The sequence below is a fragment of the Vulpes vulpes genome, chromosome 10 (assembly GCF_048418805.1).
Source record: "Vulpes vulpes isolate BD-2025 chromosome 10, VulVul3, whole genome shotgun sequence".
Lineage (NCBI taxonomy): Eukaryota > Metazoa > Chordata > Mammalia > Carnivora > Canidae > Vulpes > Vulpes vulpes.
Genome location: NC_132789.1, coordinates 28710724 through 28727735, shown reverse-complemented (window position 1 = coordinate 28727735; position 17012 = coordinate 28710724). Strand labels below are relative to the sequence as shown.

The 17012-nt window shown below is 45.0% G+C and overlaps 1 protein-coding gene across 6 annotated transcripts in view; it reads left to right on the top strand.

The window, feature by feature from the left end:
- The window catches only part of CABIN1 (calcineurin binding protein 1), a 152712-nt gene that overhangs the window by 41883 nt on the left and 93817 nt on the right, over nucleotides 1-17012 (top strand). For all 6 annotated transcript variants that reach the window (XM_025982684.2, XM_025982682.2, XM_072723349.1 and 3 more), the window contains exons 17-22: nucleotides 134-376; nucleotides 1874-2030; nucleotides 7006-7121; nucleotides 12685-12846; nucleotides 13594-13800; nucleotides 14055-14200. In XM_025982684.2, the coding sequence (XP_025838469.1) occupies nucleotides 134-376; nucleotides 1874-2030; nucleotides 7006-7121; nucleotides 12685-12846; nucleotides 13594-13800; nucleotides 14055-14200 (1031 nt within the window). The remainder of the gene's footprint in view (nucleotides 1-133; nucleotides 377-1873; nucleotides 2031-7005; nucleotides 7122-12684; nucleotides 12847-13593; nucleotides 13801-14054; nucleotides 14201-17012) is intronic.

Genomic DNA, 17012 nt, shown 5'->3' with positions numbered 1-17012 from the left:
TTTTTTGGACTGCCCCTTGTGTCTTTGTCCCTACCTACCTGCTTCTCAGTTCTGAGGACCAGCTGTGCAGAGTGACATCACAGCCCTATCATGGTACACTTTCCTTCTCCTCCCCGCCCCTCCTTGTGCTCAGGACTCCTTGCTCCGGCTAAAGGACCACCGGCAGTGTTTCGAGTGCTCTGATGTGGCTTTGCATGAGGCTGTCCAGCAGATGGTGAATGCGAGTGAGTCTGCAGCCAAGGAGGAGTGGGTGGCCACAGTGACCCAGTTGCTGCTGGGCATTGACCAGGCGCTCTCGGCTGACAGCAGTGGCAGCATCCTGAAGGAATCATCTGCCTCCACTGGCCTCACCCGGCTCACCAACAACCTCATCCAGGTAACCCACCACTGCTTGTGGACATTCCCGTTCTTCATAACTCACCGGCTTTACTGCAAGCTAGGACCCCAAGGGGATGCATTGGGTGCTCCTGTTGCAGGAGGCGGGCACCTCAGGTGGTGGGGGTCACTATGCACTGGCTGCACACCTTCCTGGGGCTGCTCAGGTCTGGGAGTTAGAGATTGCTGAGCCCTTGGCACCACAGGGTTCTTCTATACCACCCATCCCCAAGGGATGGAAGCAGGCTCAAGCAGGAGGGCGTGACTTGTGTGTGGTGGAGGTGGAGCTGGGGCTGGAACCCCAGGCCCTGTGTCTCCCCACCAGGGCTCTCTACCATCCCACATCATCCTGGCTCTCATGGCCGGGGTGGTCACAGTACCGCACATCGTCCAAGTGGGCTTCATAGCAGGGAACCTTCCTTAAGCTCTCTCTTGACAATGACTACTCAGGCCATCAATAGGTCCTGCCAAACCCAAATCCTTAACATCCCCATTCTTTGTTTCTCCTCTCCGTGTATAGTGCTCTGCCTTAGCCCTAGGACACTGCTGCCTCTTCTTTGAGCTATGGCAGCGTGCTCCCTGCATTCCTCCTTGCCCACTCTACCCTCCCAGGGCAGCCATCACCCTGACATGGAAATATGAGTGTACTCCTCCCTCTCTTCAACCCTTCATAATCCCCCGGTTGCCCATTGCCCAAGGTGCACCATCCTGCCCAGCTTTCTTTACTCATCTTTCACTCCTTGGCTACCTCTGGGCATCTGCCTGTATGCCTGTCATCTGCCACCAATTCCTGCCTTCTTGGTATTGGTTCTACCACAGCCACCCACCTGGAGTGTTACTCCACTCTGGGAAACCTCAAGGTTTTCCTCTGTCTCTTCCCACTCCTCTGCGACCCCACTGTGGCCCTCATCTACTTTAATCACAGCGGCTATACTGATTCTGATTCTTAAATTTTTTTTAAAGATTTTATTTATTTATTTATTTATTTGAGAGAGAGAGAAGCACTTGCGAGTGCAAGCAGGGGGAGGAGCAGAGGGAAAGGATAAGTAGACTCCTCTCTGAGTGCTGAGTCCAGTGCAGGGCTTGATCTCACGATCTTGTGACCATGACCTAAGCCAGAATCAAGAGTTGGCTGCCTAACCAACTGAGCCACCCAGACGCCCCTGATTCTTAACTCTTGAGTGGCTTGTCTGTGGCTCTCTTCCCCTTGCACTATCAACTCCTCGCTGCGCCATTGACCTCTGTAACCCTCATGTCTGGCATATGCTGCGCATAGGTGCCGATGACATCAGGAGCTGCATGTGACATGAGGGCAGACTGTCAGAGCTGGCTCTTCTAATGTCTGGGCTTAACTCTGTTGTTGGGCATCCTGGGACTCTGATGATATGGTGTAATGCTTCTCAATCAGTGTCCCCACCTTTGCCCTGAGGAGTCATCATCTCAGAGGGTGGGAGGGACAGCTGGCTGACTGTAATAACCCCTCTTCCCCTTCTCCCAGGTCATTGACTGTAGCATGGCTGTGCAAGAGGAGCCCAAGGATCCCCATGTCTCTTCAGTGCTGCCCTGGATCATCCTGCACCGGATCATCTGGCAGGAAGAGGATACCTTCCAATCCCTGTGTCACCAGCAACAGCTCCAGAACCCAACGGATGAAGGTGGCAGGAAATGGGTCCGGGTGTGGGTAGGCCCCAATAGCCCTGTCCAGGTGCTGTGGGTGGGCTTAGGGCTCAGTCAGCAGGATTTTGTGTGGTGCTCAGACAGAAGCAGAAGCTCCTTCAGGGAGCTCATTGTGCAGTGGCATCAAGAGACAGTGAGTGTGTGCTATTTCATGTCTGGTGCAGGTGGCAACACAGAATGACAGCACAGCCAGTGCTTATAAGGAGCACTGACACTGACCCAGGCAGTTTCACACTTTAATCCCTGTAATCCTTTAATCCCCAAGACAGCCCTGTGAGATGGGTAGCCATGCACTGGCCCTTCTGCTTTATTTATTTATTTATTTATTTATTTATTTATTTATTTATTTATTTATTTATTTATATTTTTTATTTTTTGGCCCTTGTGCTTTAACCACCACACTCTGTGGCCCCTGCTGGCATGACCCAGTCAGGGTGGGGTGTGGGTAGCTGAGAGGTACGGAATGAGTGAGCACAGGTTTCAAATCTCAACTGTCACATATTGGCTGTGTGACCTCAGGCAAGTCATACAACCTCTTAGCCTCTATTCCCCAGATAGATGTTGGGAATAATGGCACCTATCTCAGGGGGTTGTACCGAGGACAAAATAAAATAATACAGCTATTATTATTCAGTGCCTGGCATGTGGGGGTGCTAAATGATGAGTAGTTATGAACAAGAAGCCGAAGAGGGCGAGCCCGGGACTCTTCATTGGAGGTGGTACTTGAGCCAGGTCAATGCAGCAGTAGGAAATGTGTTGAAGAATTAACAGTAACAGCTAAATGACATTTAAACAAAGATTCCCTTTCATTCTACCAAGTGGTAGAATGTTCTTGCATTTTCCATCTAGACTTGGCCAATGACACAAGTTTTTTATGTAGCTGAGAATTTAATGCACATATTTATGTATTCAACTAAGCTTCAGATTAATATATTGGGGATTTTTCCTCAGTGATTTGAAAAATCAGAAAAGTGGAAAGGAAAGAAAGCTATCCTTATTCTAACAACGTAGAGAAGGCCAGAGTTAACATGCAGTCTGTTTCCTTCCATTCATTCTAACTTTGTGTACTACCCTGATACTTATCAGTTGCTCACTGCATGTCAGGCCTCTGGGAATAAGACCTTTCATTCTGAGAGATTCATGGTGAGAGGAGACAGACCAGAACATCCACAGTGCCAAGCCAGCGTCACCCGCTGAAAGAAGGGTGCTTCATGCTGCCTGGGTGGGGGCAGGGGGTGAAATGGTGTTGGACTGAGGTTTGAGAGGAGAGCAGGGGCAGAGGAGGACACTGGGGAGACAGAGCAGCATGAGCAGGGATGCAAGAGAGCTGGGCCATGTGGGTTGGACATGGGAAAGGCTAGATTGAGAAAGGCTTTCAGGCCTTATTTTATGAAGCTGTTTCAGTTTTGCTCTCTGGGTTTTGTAATGCTGATGAGAGATGTCCTGCTTTACTGAACCATCCTGTCTGCTGACCCCTCAGGATGCCTGCAGCATTTCTCTCTTATAGGTCACACTTCAGTGAACCTCATGTATACTTTTTTGCTTCTGCCTAATTGATTTTTTGTATAGATTTCTAGGTTATATATCTTCTGAGCTCTTAACAAGTAGTACCTTTGTATTTTCCAAAAGGGTTTTAATGGTGAGAAAAAATTGAGGTTTACATCTATGTTTATTGTTTTTCTCATAATTATAATGCAAAAGACTCCTGAATTAAGAGTCTCCCTTTTCCTCTGATTATGCAAGTAAAATATAATTTAAAAAAACTGCTAATAAGCAAACAAGGAAAGGGGGACAGTGGAATGCCATAAGCTTGAAAGAATAGGCCAAGGAAGGAATCCAAGATTCTGGTGGACTGGCAGCAGATGTGGCTCCTGTCCTCTCCTCTACCCCTGGTAGGAAGGCTGAGGAAACATGGGAAGTTGGCAAAATCCTGGCAAATAATATTAATATCCTCTCATTTATAGACAGTGGGCTAGTGAGGAAGCCCCTCCATATCACCCTGGTTTGGCAGAGATTAGAAGGGCTTCTGGGCCCTGCCACCTTCCAGTGACCAGACTGTGCTAAGACAAGGGGTCCAGGGATAAAGCACATTACTAGCTGGGTGATAAGGGGCCCAGAGTAGTGTAGAACATTGTCGTATTGAGTTCTCTGAGCTGGTTTATTGGGGATCGTTATTTGCAAAAGTAACGGGAGAGGAAGCAGGGTGGAGCAGAGGGAAGTTGACCTGCACTTCAGGTCTGACCAGGCCTTGGCCAACCTGGCAGGGAACTCTGGAGCCAGAGTGATCCACCAGAGCTGTCATACCATGTTGGAATCAAGTAGCTGGTCTTTATACTCCCGTCTTGCTCAGTCACTGCACATGGACTCCCACAGGAAGTGTATGACCTTGGGTGGGGTGCCTTTCTGCAGCTGTAGAAGACCCTGGAGGAGCTGACCACTGGGGGCTGTCTGCTGACTACACTCCTCTCACAGGGCGACCAGTCCTATCTTAAAGGTCATCTCAGAGAGAAGACGAAATCCAGATTCCCCAGCAAGGACTACCTGCTGCACTAGTCCAGTGATCTCCCTTCTACCTCTGCAGATACAGGTTACAAAAAAGTGGATTGAGAGCAGTGCCTACATTAAAATTATGGCTTTAAAGAAAGGGCAAATTGATCTTATATTTGGGAGAGTGCCTCAGAAAATTGGTGATATATTAGGGCATTTACGTAGTGTGGAGGATGTGGAGGAAGTGCGGTTAGTGGACCATGAGCAAGATAGAGAGAAGTTACATGGCAAGTATGCTAACATATTGTAGCCCACTCCCTACCCCATGTGGAGGATGAAAAAGAAACAGATTAACTCAGTCAGGAGGAAAACTTACACCAAGGAACAGAGGCAGGGGCCGGGTAATGATTTGCACAAGAAATGATTTATTAAAAAATTTGAACTAATAAGCAGAATGAAATGAAGAGGAAAATTGCAAAACTAAGGGAAAACGTTGCAAACCAAGCCTCACCATTATAAACTAATAAACCAGACTGCAAGGAGCAGAATGAGTATGGCTAGAACTGAAACCAGGGTTTTAGTTCAGAGCTAAAAGTGTTGTTGATGAGAATAGATGAGGGAAACAGTGGTGGGCCTGTGCGAGGATAAATTGTGCTCCTGATGGAAAGACTCTAGCAATGAAACAGGACAAGTAACCAAATATTGGAACATTTCTCTGTAATAAAAACAGTGTGCAGATTTAAAGTGTTTAGTATATGCTGTGAAAAATTGATATACAGCAAGATAAATCCTGGTTAAGAATCTACTTCAAGAATAAAGATTTTTTAGATTTCTAAACTGAAAAGGCAGTTTATCTTCATGGGATAAAACATGAGACTCATTTCAGATTTCTCCCTAGTCATATTCAGGGCAGTTGAGGTGATGTCTAAAAGTCTACACTATTCTCAGGGAAAGACAGTGCAAACTAGGACATCTAACCAAGTTGTTTGTAATTAATAGTGGTTATAGACATTTATAAACAGAGATCCTAGCTCCTGTGGGTGCTTCTAAAAACACTACTGGAAGATGAAGTCAGTAAACCAATATGAGTCAGAATGAAATTCATCGGGGTGGAAAAGCCATAGGCAAGAATTTGTGCTGAGCACCAAATCCATTTAGAATTGAAATTGAGGGAAAGCACCTGTGCTAATTATGGTTGCAGAACAGTTATCAGTGTTAGAAACTTTTTTTTTTAATTTTTAATTTAAAAAATTTTTTTATTTATGATAGTCACACACAGAGAAAGATAGAGAGGTAGAGACATAGGCAGAGGGAGAAGCAGGCTCCATGCACTGGGAGCCCGACGTGGGATTCGATCCCGGGTCTCCAGGATCGCGCCCTGAGCCAAAGGCAGGCGCCAAACCACTGCGCCACCCCAGGGATCCCAGTGTTAGAAACTTTGAAGTGCTACAGAAGTGCTACAACAAAATTGGGAGATGGGGAGAAAGGAAATGTTACAAGCTATCATCCATCTTGTGCAATAGAATCACTTGATGCTGTTGAAAATGGAAACTAAAGGACCCATAGAAAACCGGAGTGGCTTAATTTCTTCATGATTTTCTGAGTTTTTTTTTTTTTTTTTTTTAAATCCTTGCCTTTTGTACCTTTTTGACTGGGGCTGGCCAATGGTCAAAATGTATGAAACAGGGCAGCCTGGGTGGCTCAGCGGTTTAGTGCCACCTTCAGCCCAGGGCGTGATCCTGGAGACCCAGGATCGAGTCCCACATCAGGTTTGCTGCATGGAACCTGCTTCTCCTTCTGCCTGTGTTCCTGCCTCTCTGTCTCTCTCATGAATAAATAAATAAAATCTTAAAAAAAAAAGTATGAAACAAATTTCATGAAAGAATCCTAATTCTAGGGATGCCTGGGTGTCTTTAAAAATGCTGCTTACAAGCCCACTAGTGGGTTATAGCCCAGAGTTTCAAAAACACCGAAGGATCTTTAAGGAGCTAGTAATAGTTATTTTATTTTATTTTTGCTAGTAATAGTTCTAGTGGTGAACAAACACTAGAAAATTTAACTGAAATTTAATAATTCCGTTTTTCTTCTGTAATACTCCAATAGGCCTACATATAAGAATCTTTAAGAAATGGTATATGTAGTATGGGTTTCATTGTTAAACATTATTTATCTTTTCTTTCAAAATGTTTCATATGTGCCCACAAATGTCAATGTGGTTAACTGGAGGTGCAGTAGGCATTCTTATGATTGCCTTATGATGTCTGGTATGATTTGAATTGTTTTTTGAGAAGTGTGTATTGCTTTAGTAAAGGCACTCAGGTCATTACTTACTTAAAAAGCTAAAAAAGGATAGAAGAATCTGTGGCCACCTTGGTAAACACAGTAAAGCCCACTAAGGAACTATTGAGCCTTGTAGCTTCCATGCTATCCCCATGCTAACACTGTGTTGGTCTGGTCTTTCCTTAGTGATGGCAGAGACACCCATGCTCCCATCATCCCTCATGCTACTCAACACAGCCCACGAGTATTTGGGTAGGAGGTCCTGGTGCTGCAATTCCGATGGGGCTCTGCTGCGATTCTATGTAAGTGCTGCCCTCTTGGCCGGGGCTGGGGGTGGGGTGCAGGGTGGGATGGGTTGGCACCCTGAGGCTTGCTTGCTTGGCCTTGCCCTGCACTGGGGCCTGCTGCCCTTCTTTGATTTTGTATGTGACTACTCAGAGTTGCCAGAAAGTCTGAACTTTGTTCCCTTGTGCACTCGAGGTGCAGGGGTTCTGGACCTGGCCTTGACCTGCAGGTAGATTTAGAACCACTGCTTGTTACTGCATTTGTTATGTCGGGCATAGGGCCAGGTCCTTCATAGTAATTTTAGAAGTAATAACTGCATTCACCAATGCCTTCCATTGACTCCTTTCTGTCAAGCACCACTCATACAAGGAGGTAGTTGCTGAATCAGTAGCTATTTCGTGAGTAAATAGTGAGTGCAAATAGTCTTCTCTCACTTGGCTGCTGCGATTGACTGGACATACTGGAGATAAGTAGTATGATTACCGTCCCTAAAACTTGCTGCTGAGTGTGAGGCCAGGTAGCACACAGATAGGTTATAGAGCATGAAACGGACACCCAAGGTCTATTGATAAATGATTTAGTGGAACATAGCCATAACCATTCATTTATGTATCAACTATGCCTGCTTTGGCAACACAGTGGCAGGGATGAGGAGCTTTGATAGAGTCCATATTGTACGTGAAACCTAAAATATTGACTGTGTGTCTCTTCAGGAAAAGATTTGCCGACTTCTGCTCTATATCTTTTCAGTGAGCAAGTATATGCTCTCTATAACTGCAGTCTGCCTCCCTAGTCCTGATCTTCCTCCTCTGCCCTGTGCTTTCCCCATGGCTCTTACCAGCTTCTAGCATGCTATAGGATTTATTTATCTAAGATGTTTGTTGTGTGCTTCTTCTCCATTGGAATGTAACTTCCATGAAGTAGGGATGTTTGTTACTTTTGTTCACTGCTGGATCCCAGTACCTTAGCCCAGCACACCTAGCCCATAATAGGTGCTTAATAAATAATGGGTTGAGTGAATGAACGAGACAGAATATTTATAGGGCTCATGTATGTGTAGTGCTTGACAGTTTGCAGAGCACTTGTGCTGAGGAGGCAGACTTGGCAGGAGTGCCAGCTGTAGATGCCTCAATGTCTGCTCCATGCTGTGAGTTCTAAGGGCCTCCCGGGTGCTCACCCTAGGTCAGCTCCACACTTCAGGACCATTTTTGGAAGAATTGTGCTAAGCTTAGACTAACTATATTGCTGCCCAGGAATTGGCAACTTCATTCTTCTGGCTTTGCTCTCCCAGTTAGAGAGTGTGGAGACATTGTCTACTTCCACAGGGTCACCTCCATGAGGCAGTCAGTCACTCCTCTGCCCCTATGCTGCTTGGGAGAAAGTCAAGAATGAGGTAGCACCTTTGCAGGCTGGTACCCAGCAGAAGTGGTGCTGAGGAGCGGCCTTCCAGGCCGGCAGCAGAGGTGATGATCCTACTCCGGGTTTTCCTTAGTCTGCATCTTTTTTGATGGAGTGTGAATTCCAGCTGCTAGGATCTGCCAAGTGAATTTGATGGAGTGGAAGTGATAGAGGAGTACCTCCATGTTTCATTTCATAGCTCCTGACTTTTCTACCCAAGGCCCAGCTTTTCCCATTCCTCCAGCTCCTGTAGCAACTTCACCTTTGTGGAGTCGGCCCTGGCTTGTTGACTGCCCTCTCTCTGCCCAGGTCCCTCTAGGTTTCCTCTAACAATTTGCTTGTTCATATCATTTGTTCATTTTTCTGTTGGGCTTTTTTCTTTTTTCTATTGATGTGTGGAGTTCTTTATATACTCTGAGTTCCAGTCTTTTAACTGATATATATATATGTTTCACCAGTTTTACGTGTGTGTATTTAGTTCTAATTTCTATGCAATTTTATGTGATGTGTCTTTTAACTTTGTGTATAGTGTTTGTTTTACAGAATTTAAATATCAAATTTATTAGTCTTTTATGGTTTGTGGGGGTTTTTGTTTTCTGTGAGTGGCGTTTTGTTTTGTTTATTGTACTTTAAGAAATCATTTCCTCCACAAGATTATAAAGATATTCTCTTCTGTTAAAGTTCACTTTCATTTTCCACATCTGGTCTTTATTCCTTCTCAATTTTTGTTTATTTAGGACATAAGATAGGGACTCATTTTACATTCCATATGGATGGCCAGTTGGTTTGTACCATTCATGAAAGAGTCTGTTCTTTCTGCACTAATTTGTAAGGCCCTCTCCATACACGTGAGGGTTTGTTGTTGAATTTTGTTCTTTCTATTGGTTTAGGTATTCCTGTGCCAGTACCACATTGTCTTTGAGAGATACTGATACCTGCTAGGATTAATCTGCTTACCTATTTATCACATACTCTTGACTGTTCTTTGTACTTTGATTTTCTGAAACATTGTAAGATCAGTTGGTAAAATTTTGTGGACTCCCCGCATCCCGCATTCCCCAACCCTCACCACCACTGGGATTTAATTGAAATGTCATTGACCTTACAGATTAATTTGGGGAGAATTGCCATTTTTATGTGATTCTTTCTAGTCATGAATATAGTATATCTCTCCATTTATTGAGGTCTTATACTTTCATGTCCCATAATTTTCTCCTTAAACTCTTACATGTATTCTATTAGATTTACACCTGAGCATTATTATTTTTTTATTCCTGTTGTTCATAGATATTTAAAAATTAAGTTTTCTATTTTGTGTTTGTGGACAGATAGGAACACTGCATTTTAAAAAATAAATTTCTCGGGGTGCCTGGGTGACTCAGTTAGTGAAGCATCTGCCTTTGGCTCAGGTCATGATCCCAGGGTCCTGGGATTGAGTCCCGTATGGGGGGTGGGGGTGGGTGTCCCTGCTCATTGGGGAGTCTACTTCTCTCTTTGCCCACAGCTCCCCCTGCTTGTGCGCTTTCTCTCTCTGTGTCAAAAAAAAAAAAAAAGTTTCTCCTGTGCATAGCTCCTTTGCTTATTGCTTTTATTAATTCTGGTGGATTGTAGATGTCTCAGATTTTTTGTGTAGGCAGTTATATATCATTCACAAATAACTATTTTTTTATCTTCTTTTCAATTCTTACAGTTTCTTTTTTTTCTCTTGTCATAATGCTTTTCAGGTTGACAAAACTTACACTCTAAAGGGACAGATAGTGAATCTTAGAGGCTTTTGTTGGCCATAGAGTCCCTGATGCAAATACTCAGCTTTCCCATTGTAGCACAAAAGCAGGCATGGCCAATATTTAAAGATAATATGTAAAAACTTGTGGATGCTAAAATTTGAATTTGATATGTTACAAAATAATATTATTCTTTTAATTTTTTTTAGTCATTTAAAAATATTAAGTGTCAGTTTTAGCTTCTGAGCTATACAGAAATAGGCAGTGGGAAGATTTGCCCCCTAGGCCATAGTTTGTCACCCCAGCCTAGAGCTCTCTCTCTCTCTTTTTTGGGGGATAAATTTTAAAATATTGATTCTTTCTTTGGTGATTCAAGGCCCATTTAGATTTTCTTTTTTTAAACCAATTGTATTTTTGAAATAATGTCCACATAAGCACAAAGTTGTTCATGAAGTATGCTTATGATTTATAAAGTCTCTTTGGTACCTCTGGTTATGCCTCCCATTTCAGTGCTAAAATCATTTATTTTTGCTTCCTCTCCTTTTTTATAAGCCCCTTTTTGCTGAAGCTTATCTAAATTCGTTTTTTCAAACTACAGGTTATTGGTTTATTGATCTGTTTTTTCTTTGCTTTCTAATTAATTTCCACATTAATATTTATTATTTCTTTGGATATATTTTGTGCTTTTTAATTTAATCATGGTGAAAGCTTATTTCAGTGTTCACTCTTTTTTGTTTTTGTTTTTTTCACATCTTGTTATCATTAAGGTATTAGTGTTTCTAAGTTAGGTACAGAAGCATTGGGAAAAGTCATGTGCTCAACACCTTGTAAGGCCATTTGGTAACATCTTCCTGACATTAGGATATAAGTGCTTACAAACTTATGTTTAAAAGCCTGTGTGTAAAGACATTTGCTGAATTGTTTGAAAGGACACTGTTATAAAGCATCCTTCATCTAACTTCTTTTTTTAAAAAAAAGATTATTTATTGGGTTGACTGGGTGGCTTAGTTGGTTAAGTGTCTGCTTTTGGCCTAGGTCATGATCCCTGGGTCCCTGGAATTGAGTCCCAAGTGCTCCTCCCTCTTCCTCTGCCTCCCTGCCCCCACCATGAGAGAGAGAGCACACATTCACAAGCTGGGGGAAGGACAGGGAGAGAATCCTCAAGCAGACTTCCCGCTAAGTATGGAGCTCCATGCGGGGCTCAGTCTCACGACCCTGAAATCATGACCTGAGTTGAAATCAAGATTCTGACGCTCAACCGACTGAGCCACCCAGGTGTCCCAGTAACTTCTTTCTTTTATCAAGATATAAGTGTAATAAATATATGTGTGAAGCCTATGGGAAAAGCTATACACTTACCACCTTGAAATTATACCATGCTTAAACCATTCCTCAAATAACATCTTCTTTCATTAAGGTCTAAGTCTTTCTCAACTTATGTGTAGAAGCATATGGGAAAGGCCTTGTGCTAATAAGTCCCTGAAACTACGCTATGCTTAGATGGCCACGTAGTGACAGCATTCATTCTTCTACTACATGTTTTGAAGGTTATGTTTTCTCCAAATACGTTTTTAGCTGCATGCTGTAAGTCTTCACATTTGGTATTTGCTACCTTTATATACTGATTTCTAATTTTACTAACTTACGTTCATTGACTGTGGTCTGTATTGTATCTTGTCTTTAGTATTTGCTGAGATGTGCTTTTTGTCTAGTTTTGGTAAAAATCCCATGGAAGCTTGAAAAGAATGTGTAGCTGCTAAGAGTTGGGCATAACAATAGCCTTTGGAGCTAATCTCCATAGATACCCTACTTGTTGACTATGTTGTTTACACCTTCTGTAATGTGGGATTTACATCTTCTGTAATCCTTATTAATGTTTTGTCTGAGAGAGACAATTTATTATTTCCTTGATATATTTTGTGCTTTGAATTTATTTTTTGCTTTGGATACATTTTGTGTTATATCTTTATATTTTGTGCTGAAATAGAGGGAGTCTCTCTCAGACTTCCTCAGCCCTAATGGGATTTAACATCTTGCATTATAACTTCATGTTTAATTAACTGCCCCTGTATTGGATCTGAGCTTCTTAAAAGCAGGAACTATGTCACACTGTGCCTAGCATAAGGAGGGACTCAGCAAATATTTGGAGAGCAAATGAATGGCCTAATAAATAAGAAGAGAAGTTCCCAGAGGGCATATAATATCTCCTTCTAGTAGCTGGTGGATACTGAGTGGGCATACTGGAAGGAAAGCAGTTTGGCAAGCAAACTCCTCAGGAAGTCACTGTCAGAGCAAGCCCAGAATGGCTCCTGTGAGGATAATAGACCCTTTCCAGTAAACAGGTCCAACAGACATGGCCGCCTCAGGTTAACAGAATTGACAATGGTGGTCTTCCTGGGGTCCCACTGTGCCAGGGAAGCTATGGGCCTTCTGAGGAGTCTCTCCCTGCCTACCATAGGTACGAGTTCTCCAGAAGGAGCTTGCTGCATCCACCTCTGAAGACACACACCCCTACAAGGAGGAGCTGGAGACGGCCTTGGAGCAGTGCTTCTACTGCCTGTACAGCTTCCCTAGCAAGAAGAGCAAGGCCAGGTACCTGGAGGAGCACTCAGCCCAGCAGGTGAGGGTGCTGCCCAGACCAACCACACCTGCCCTGGTGGAGAAGATTGGGGCTTCGAAAAGCAGGGGCTCTGAGCACTCTTGAAGGACATCAGATACACAGCTCTTGGGGGTGCACCAGGAGAATGAGAGCATGGTCAGAGGGTTTTCCTTGTAAAAACTAGCTTCGTGATATTGACTAATCATTCAAAAGTGCAGCATGGCAATTTTCAAAGGATTTCTTTTTCCAATTTGGATAGTACTAATAATTCCTTAGAGGTTTGGTTTTCAGTGTACTATTGGGTGTATCATCTCATGGCTCGTCATTTATTCTCCAATCTTACTAATTCCATGCCCTGAACATAAGCTGCTCAGCAGGGCCACATTGTGGCCCTACACAGAAAGCAGAACCCGCCTGGCTCTGAGAGGCAGTGGGGCAGCTGAGGCTCAAGGGGAGGGGCAGTGGCCTGGCCGCAGTTCCCACTCGTTTCTGAACCTATGTTCTGGCTCGGCCACATGGACTCACAGAATGTGCCCTTGGTTTCCAGTATTTGTCTTTATAAAGGCCGAGCTTATGTCTGTTTACTTTTCTGCCTTTAGACATTTGGTTTTGGGGATTATAGTGGGCATACGAATTTTTAAGAGTATACAGGACTTTTTCTAGACTCTAATATATTGTAACCTCATCTGCATTGTTCCCATGGAGGAACTTTTCCCTTTCTGCTTTTACCCCAACAACACTATGATCCACTTTCTGTCTTTTCTCAAGGTGGACCTTATATGGGAGGATGCCCTGTTTATGTTTGAGTATTTTAAGCCCAAGACCCTTCCTGAATTTGACAGCTACAAGACCAGCACTGTGTCTGCTGACTTGGCAAACCTTCTGAAGAGAATCGCCACCATTGTGCCCCGCACAGAAAGGCCAGCCCTGAGCCTGGACAAAGTCTCTGCCTACATTGAGGGGGCCTCAGCTGAGGTAGGAACTGAGTGTGACAGGGTTGTGTCCTGTCATTTTTTTTCCCTCCAGCACTGCTGGTTATGTGGCTTGTCTTCTTTCCTTGCCCTATACCAGAAGTCAGGGCCTAGGGTCTTCTTTCCTTGCCCTATACCAGAAGTCAGGGCCTAGGGTCTGTCCTGTGCTAATGTGAATGGTCTTGGGTTTGCAGCATTACTGGTCACATCTGAGACCCTGACTCCATCTCCCCTTATCCTTGGTCCTTCATCTGGCAGGTGCCCTGCCTCCCAGAAGGGGCCGACCCCTCCCCTCCAGTGGTAAATGAGCTCTACTACCTCCTGGCTGATTACCATTTCAAAAACAAGGAGCAATCCAAGGCCATCAAGTTCTACATGCACGACATCTGCATCTGCCCCAACAGGTCAGTGGCCTGGGCAAAGGGTAGGCAGGGAGGGCTGGGGTAACTCCAGCTCAGCAACTCCTCACTGGGCCAGTTTGGGTTTTCCTTGCCCTGGCAAAGAGACCAGGGAAAAAGGAATGAGAGAGTATGTTTAGCACTGTGCAGTTTTGGGAAAAAGCAAGTTTTTCATAAAAAGAAAAGCAATGAAGAAGACTTCTTTCCAGAAGATGCCTGGGATGAGTGTTGGGATCAGAGGAGGCATGAGGTGTCCATCTGTTCAGGCCAGCAGGGCAAGGGTGTACCACCTGGTTGTTGGTTGTGTGCTGTCTCCTTTCCTGGTTCCTGGCCCCAGGAAGTGGGCTAATGTGTACTATGTCTCTTCAGTTATTGTTGTTTCCTTATTTTGGGGTAAGGGAAGAGTAATAGAAACACTCAAGCTAGAGGTTCTCTTCTCTTGTTCTGATGCAATGCATTGTTGGCTGTAGCAATTGTCATGACAGTAGAAGTAGGAGAGCATATTGTACATGCTTTCTTCCCACCAAGCCCTGGTGGCTTTTTCTTAAAAAGTTATGATTGACCTGTTCATCCTTAAAGGGCCCTGCTAAGCTTATAAAGTCTGATTCATTTGATTGAGAGAGAACATTTTCTCTTGGCTGCCACACCTAGGAGGTAATAAGCCTTGGGTCAAGGTAAGCCTTGTATCTGAAGAGTCCAGAGTAGTATCTGTGGGTAAGTACTCAGAGGCCAGGCCACAGTGGCTGCCTATCCTCAGGTGAAACTGGCGAGCTCCACCTTGTCAGGATCCACCTGGCCCAGGGGAGAGGGTCTGGGATCTGAATGGAGAAACCAGTTTACACAACTTCTTGTGGGAAAGGTTCTCCCAGACCTATTGCTCAGCCTGTGGTTTCCTCCAGGCAGGGAGCCATGTGCTGGATGTCCTCTCTAGGGTCATTATGGGCCAGTTTGGTGGAGCAGACCCATGCTCAGGCTGGCTGAGCGCTCATAGCTCTAGACAGGGAGCAGTCACCTCCTTTGTGCCATTGTCTCCGTGTCTGAAAAGTAAGGGTGATAAAACCCACCTGTCCATGGGGAGGTGGGAGCCTGGCGTGGCACTTCTCACCCAATAACCACTTGGGCTATGAGACGAAGTTCATAACAGCTCAGCTGGTCCTCATTTGAACCTGTACATGCACCTGTTCGGAGGATACCAACCTGTCAGGCTTGGCCTGCCAAGAACCCTGCCAGAGAGGTGGGTTGTCCTGTGAGTACTGATCCCAGGGCCAGGAGGAACTTGGTGGCCCATTCCTGGGGCTCTTTCATTGTGGCTCTAACAAGCAGATGTTAGGGAGGACTTGGGTGCAGTCTCATCTTCTGTACTAGTTAAGAGGGAAGTTCAGATACTGGCTTTTTCTTTAAATCTTCTGGGCCCACCAGGTATAGGAGAAGCGCTTGACAGACAGGTGAGTGGATGGTGGAGTATTCTGGCCAAAGTGTGCTTTGGTGGTTCCTGTGGGGAAAACAGAGTCTGTGAAGATGCTGGCAACACCGTTCCTCACCTGTGTTCACTTCACTATTCCATCTGCTCTTGCTCATCTGGGATTGGGTCACCTTGGCCAGGCATTTCATAGAGTGGCATTTGGGAGGAGAATTTGGGAGTAGGCCCCAATACAGCTCATCCCTCTGCCAAAGAAACAATTCTGGGCCCAATGCTAGGAGCGGGGCTGCCGTGTATAAGAGCCCAGTGCACAGGTTCTGGACACTTCCTCTTCTTGAGTTCAGGACATCACTGGCCCTTGGGCTCCCGAGTGTCCCTGTGGGTGAGCAGTCCCCAACTGTGGGCTGTATACTGCTCTGCTAGAATCAAGAACTCACGTCAGGACTTTTGTTGACACGTAGAAGAGCATTTTGAGTTTTTATGATGATGTGTCTGTGTTCTTGGTTACTTATATTTGTGAGTGCAGATAGCGGTTTCTGTTTTGGGACTCATGCAGGTGTTTGGGCCTACACTGTGATGTGGTCCCTTCCCTCCAGGCAAGGGCAAAGAGTGGTGCCAAAGGTACTGTGGGAAGAATCAAGAGGGGAAAATCCTCAGTGTGGAAGTTGCTAGCCTTGGTAGAAAGACCCTGGCATGGTTCCCACCATCTGGAGGGGAGCTTGACACCTACCCCCATGCTTCTTCCTCGAAGTGACCTGAGCAGGCCCTGAATCCTGAGGCCCTGAGGAAGAAAGAGTATACTCAGGATCTCCATATAGGGGCCAAAGCCTTTATTTTTCCTATCCCTTGTCACCATTTAAGCCTTCAGGCCTCTTTACTGCTCCTTCACTTGCGCTTTCTCACCTCTGGGTGCCTGGACACATCTGGGCACATCTGAGCCTCACAAGTTTGCTCTTTTCTTGCCACACCTTGGGGACTGTCGAATAGTCCAGGAAGCCAGTTGGCTAGTTTTAAAGTTAGTGTAGCAGTGGGTCAAGAATTGTCATTTTGTAGAGGGAAGCTTCTGTCATGTGATTGCTGCCTTCTGTTGTTTGTACTCGCATTCAGGAAATTCCACTTTCCGAAGTGCTCTTGGCCTTGGTCTCCATCTTAGAGAATTTTTTGCATTTTCCCTACCACTTTCAGGCGATCTCAGAGCAGTAGGATCTCAGCCATCCTGTGGTCCCCTCACTCTCCATCTTACTGCTGGGAACTGAGCTGGAGAGGGCAGGATCTGGTCAGGGTTCCAGAGGGAGAACTATGTAGAAGCTACATGGCAGTGTTTTCAGGGTCTTGGCCACACCATGCTTTTGGTCAGTGAATGTGTTAATGGCAGATGCTACCAGTGAGGGGTTGGGT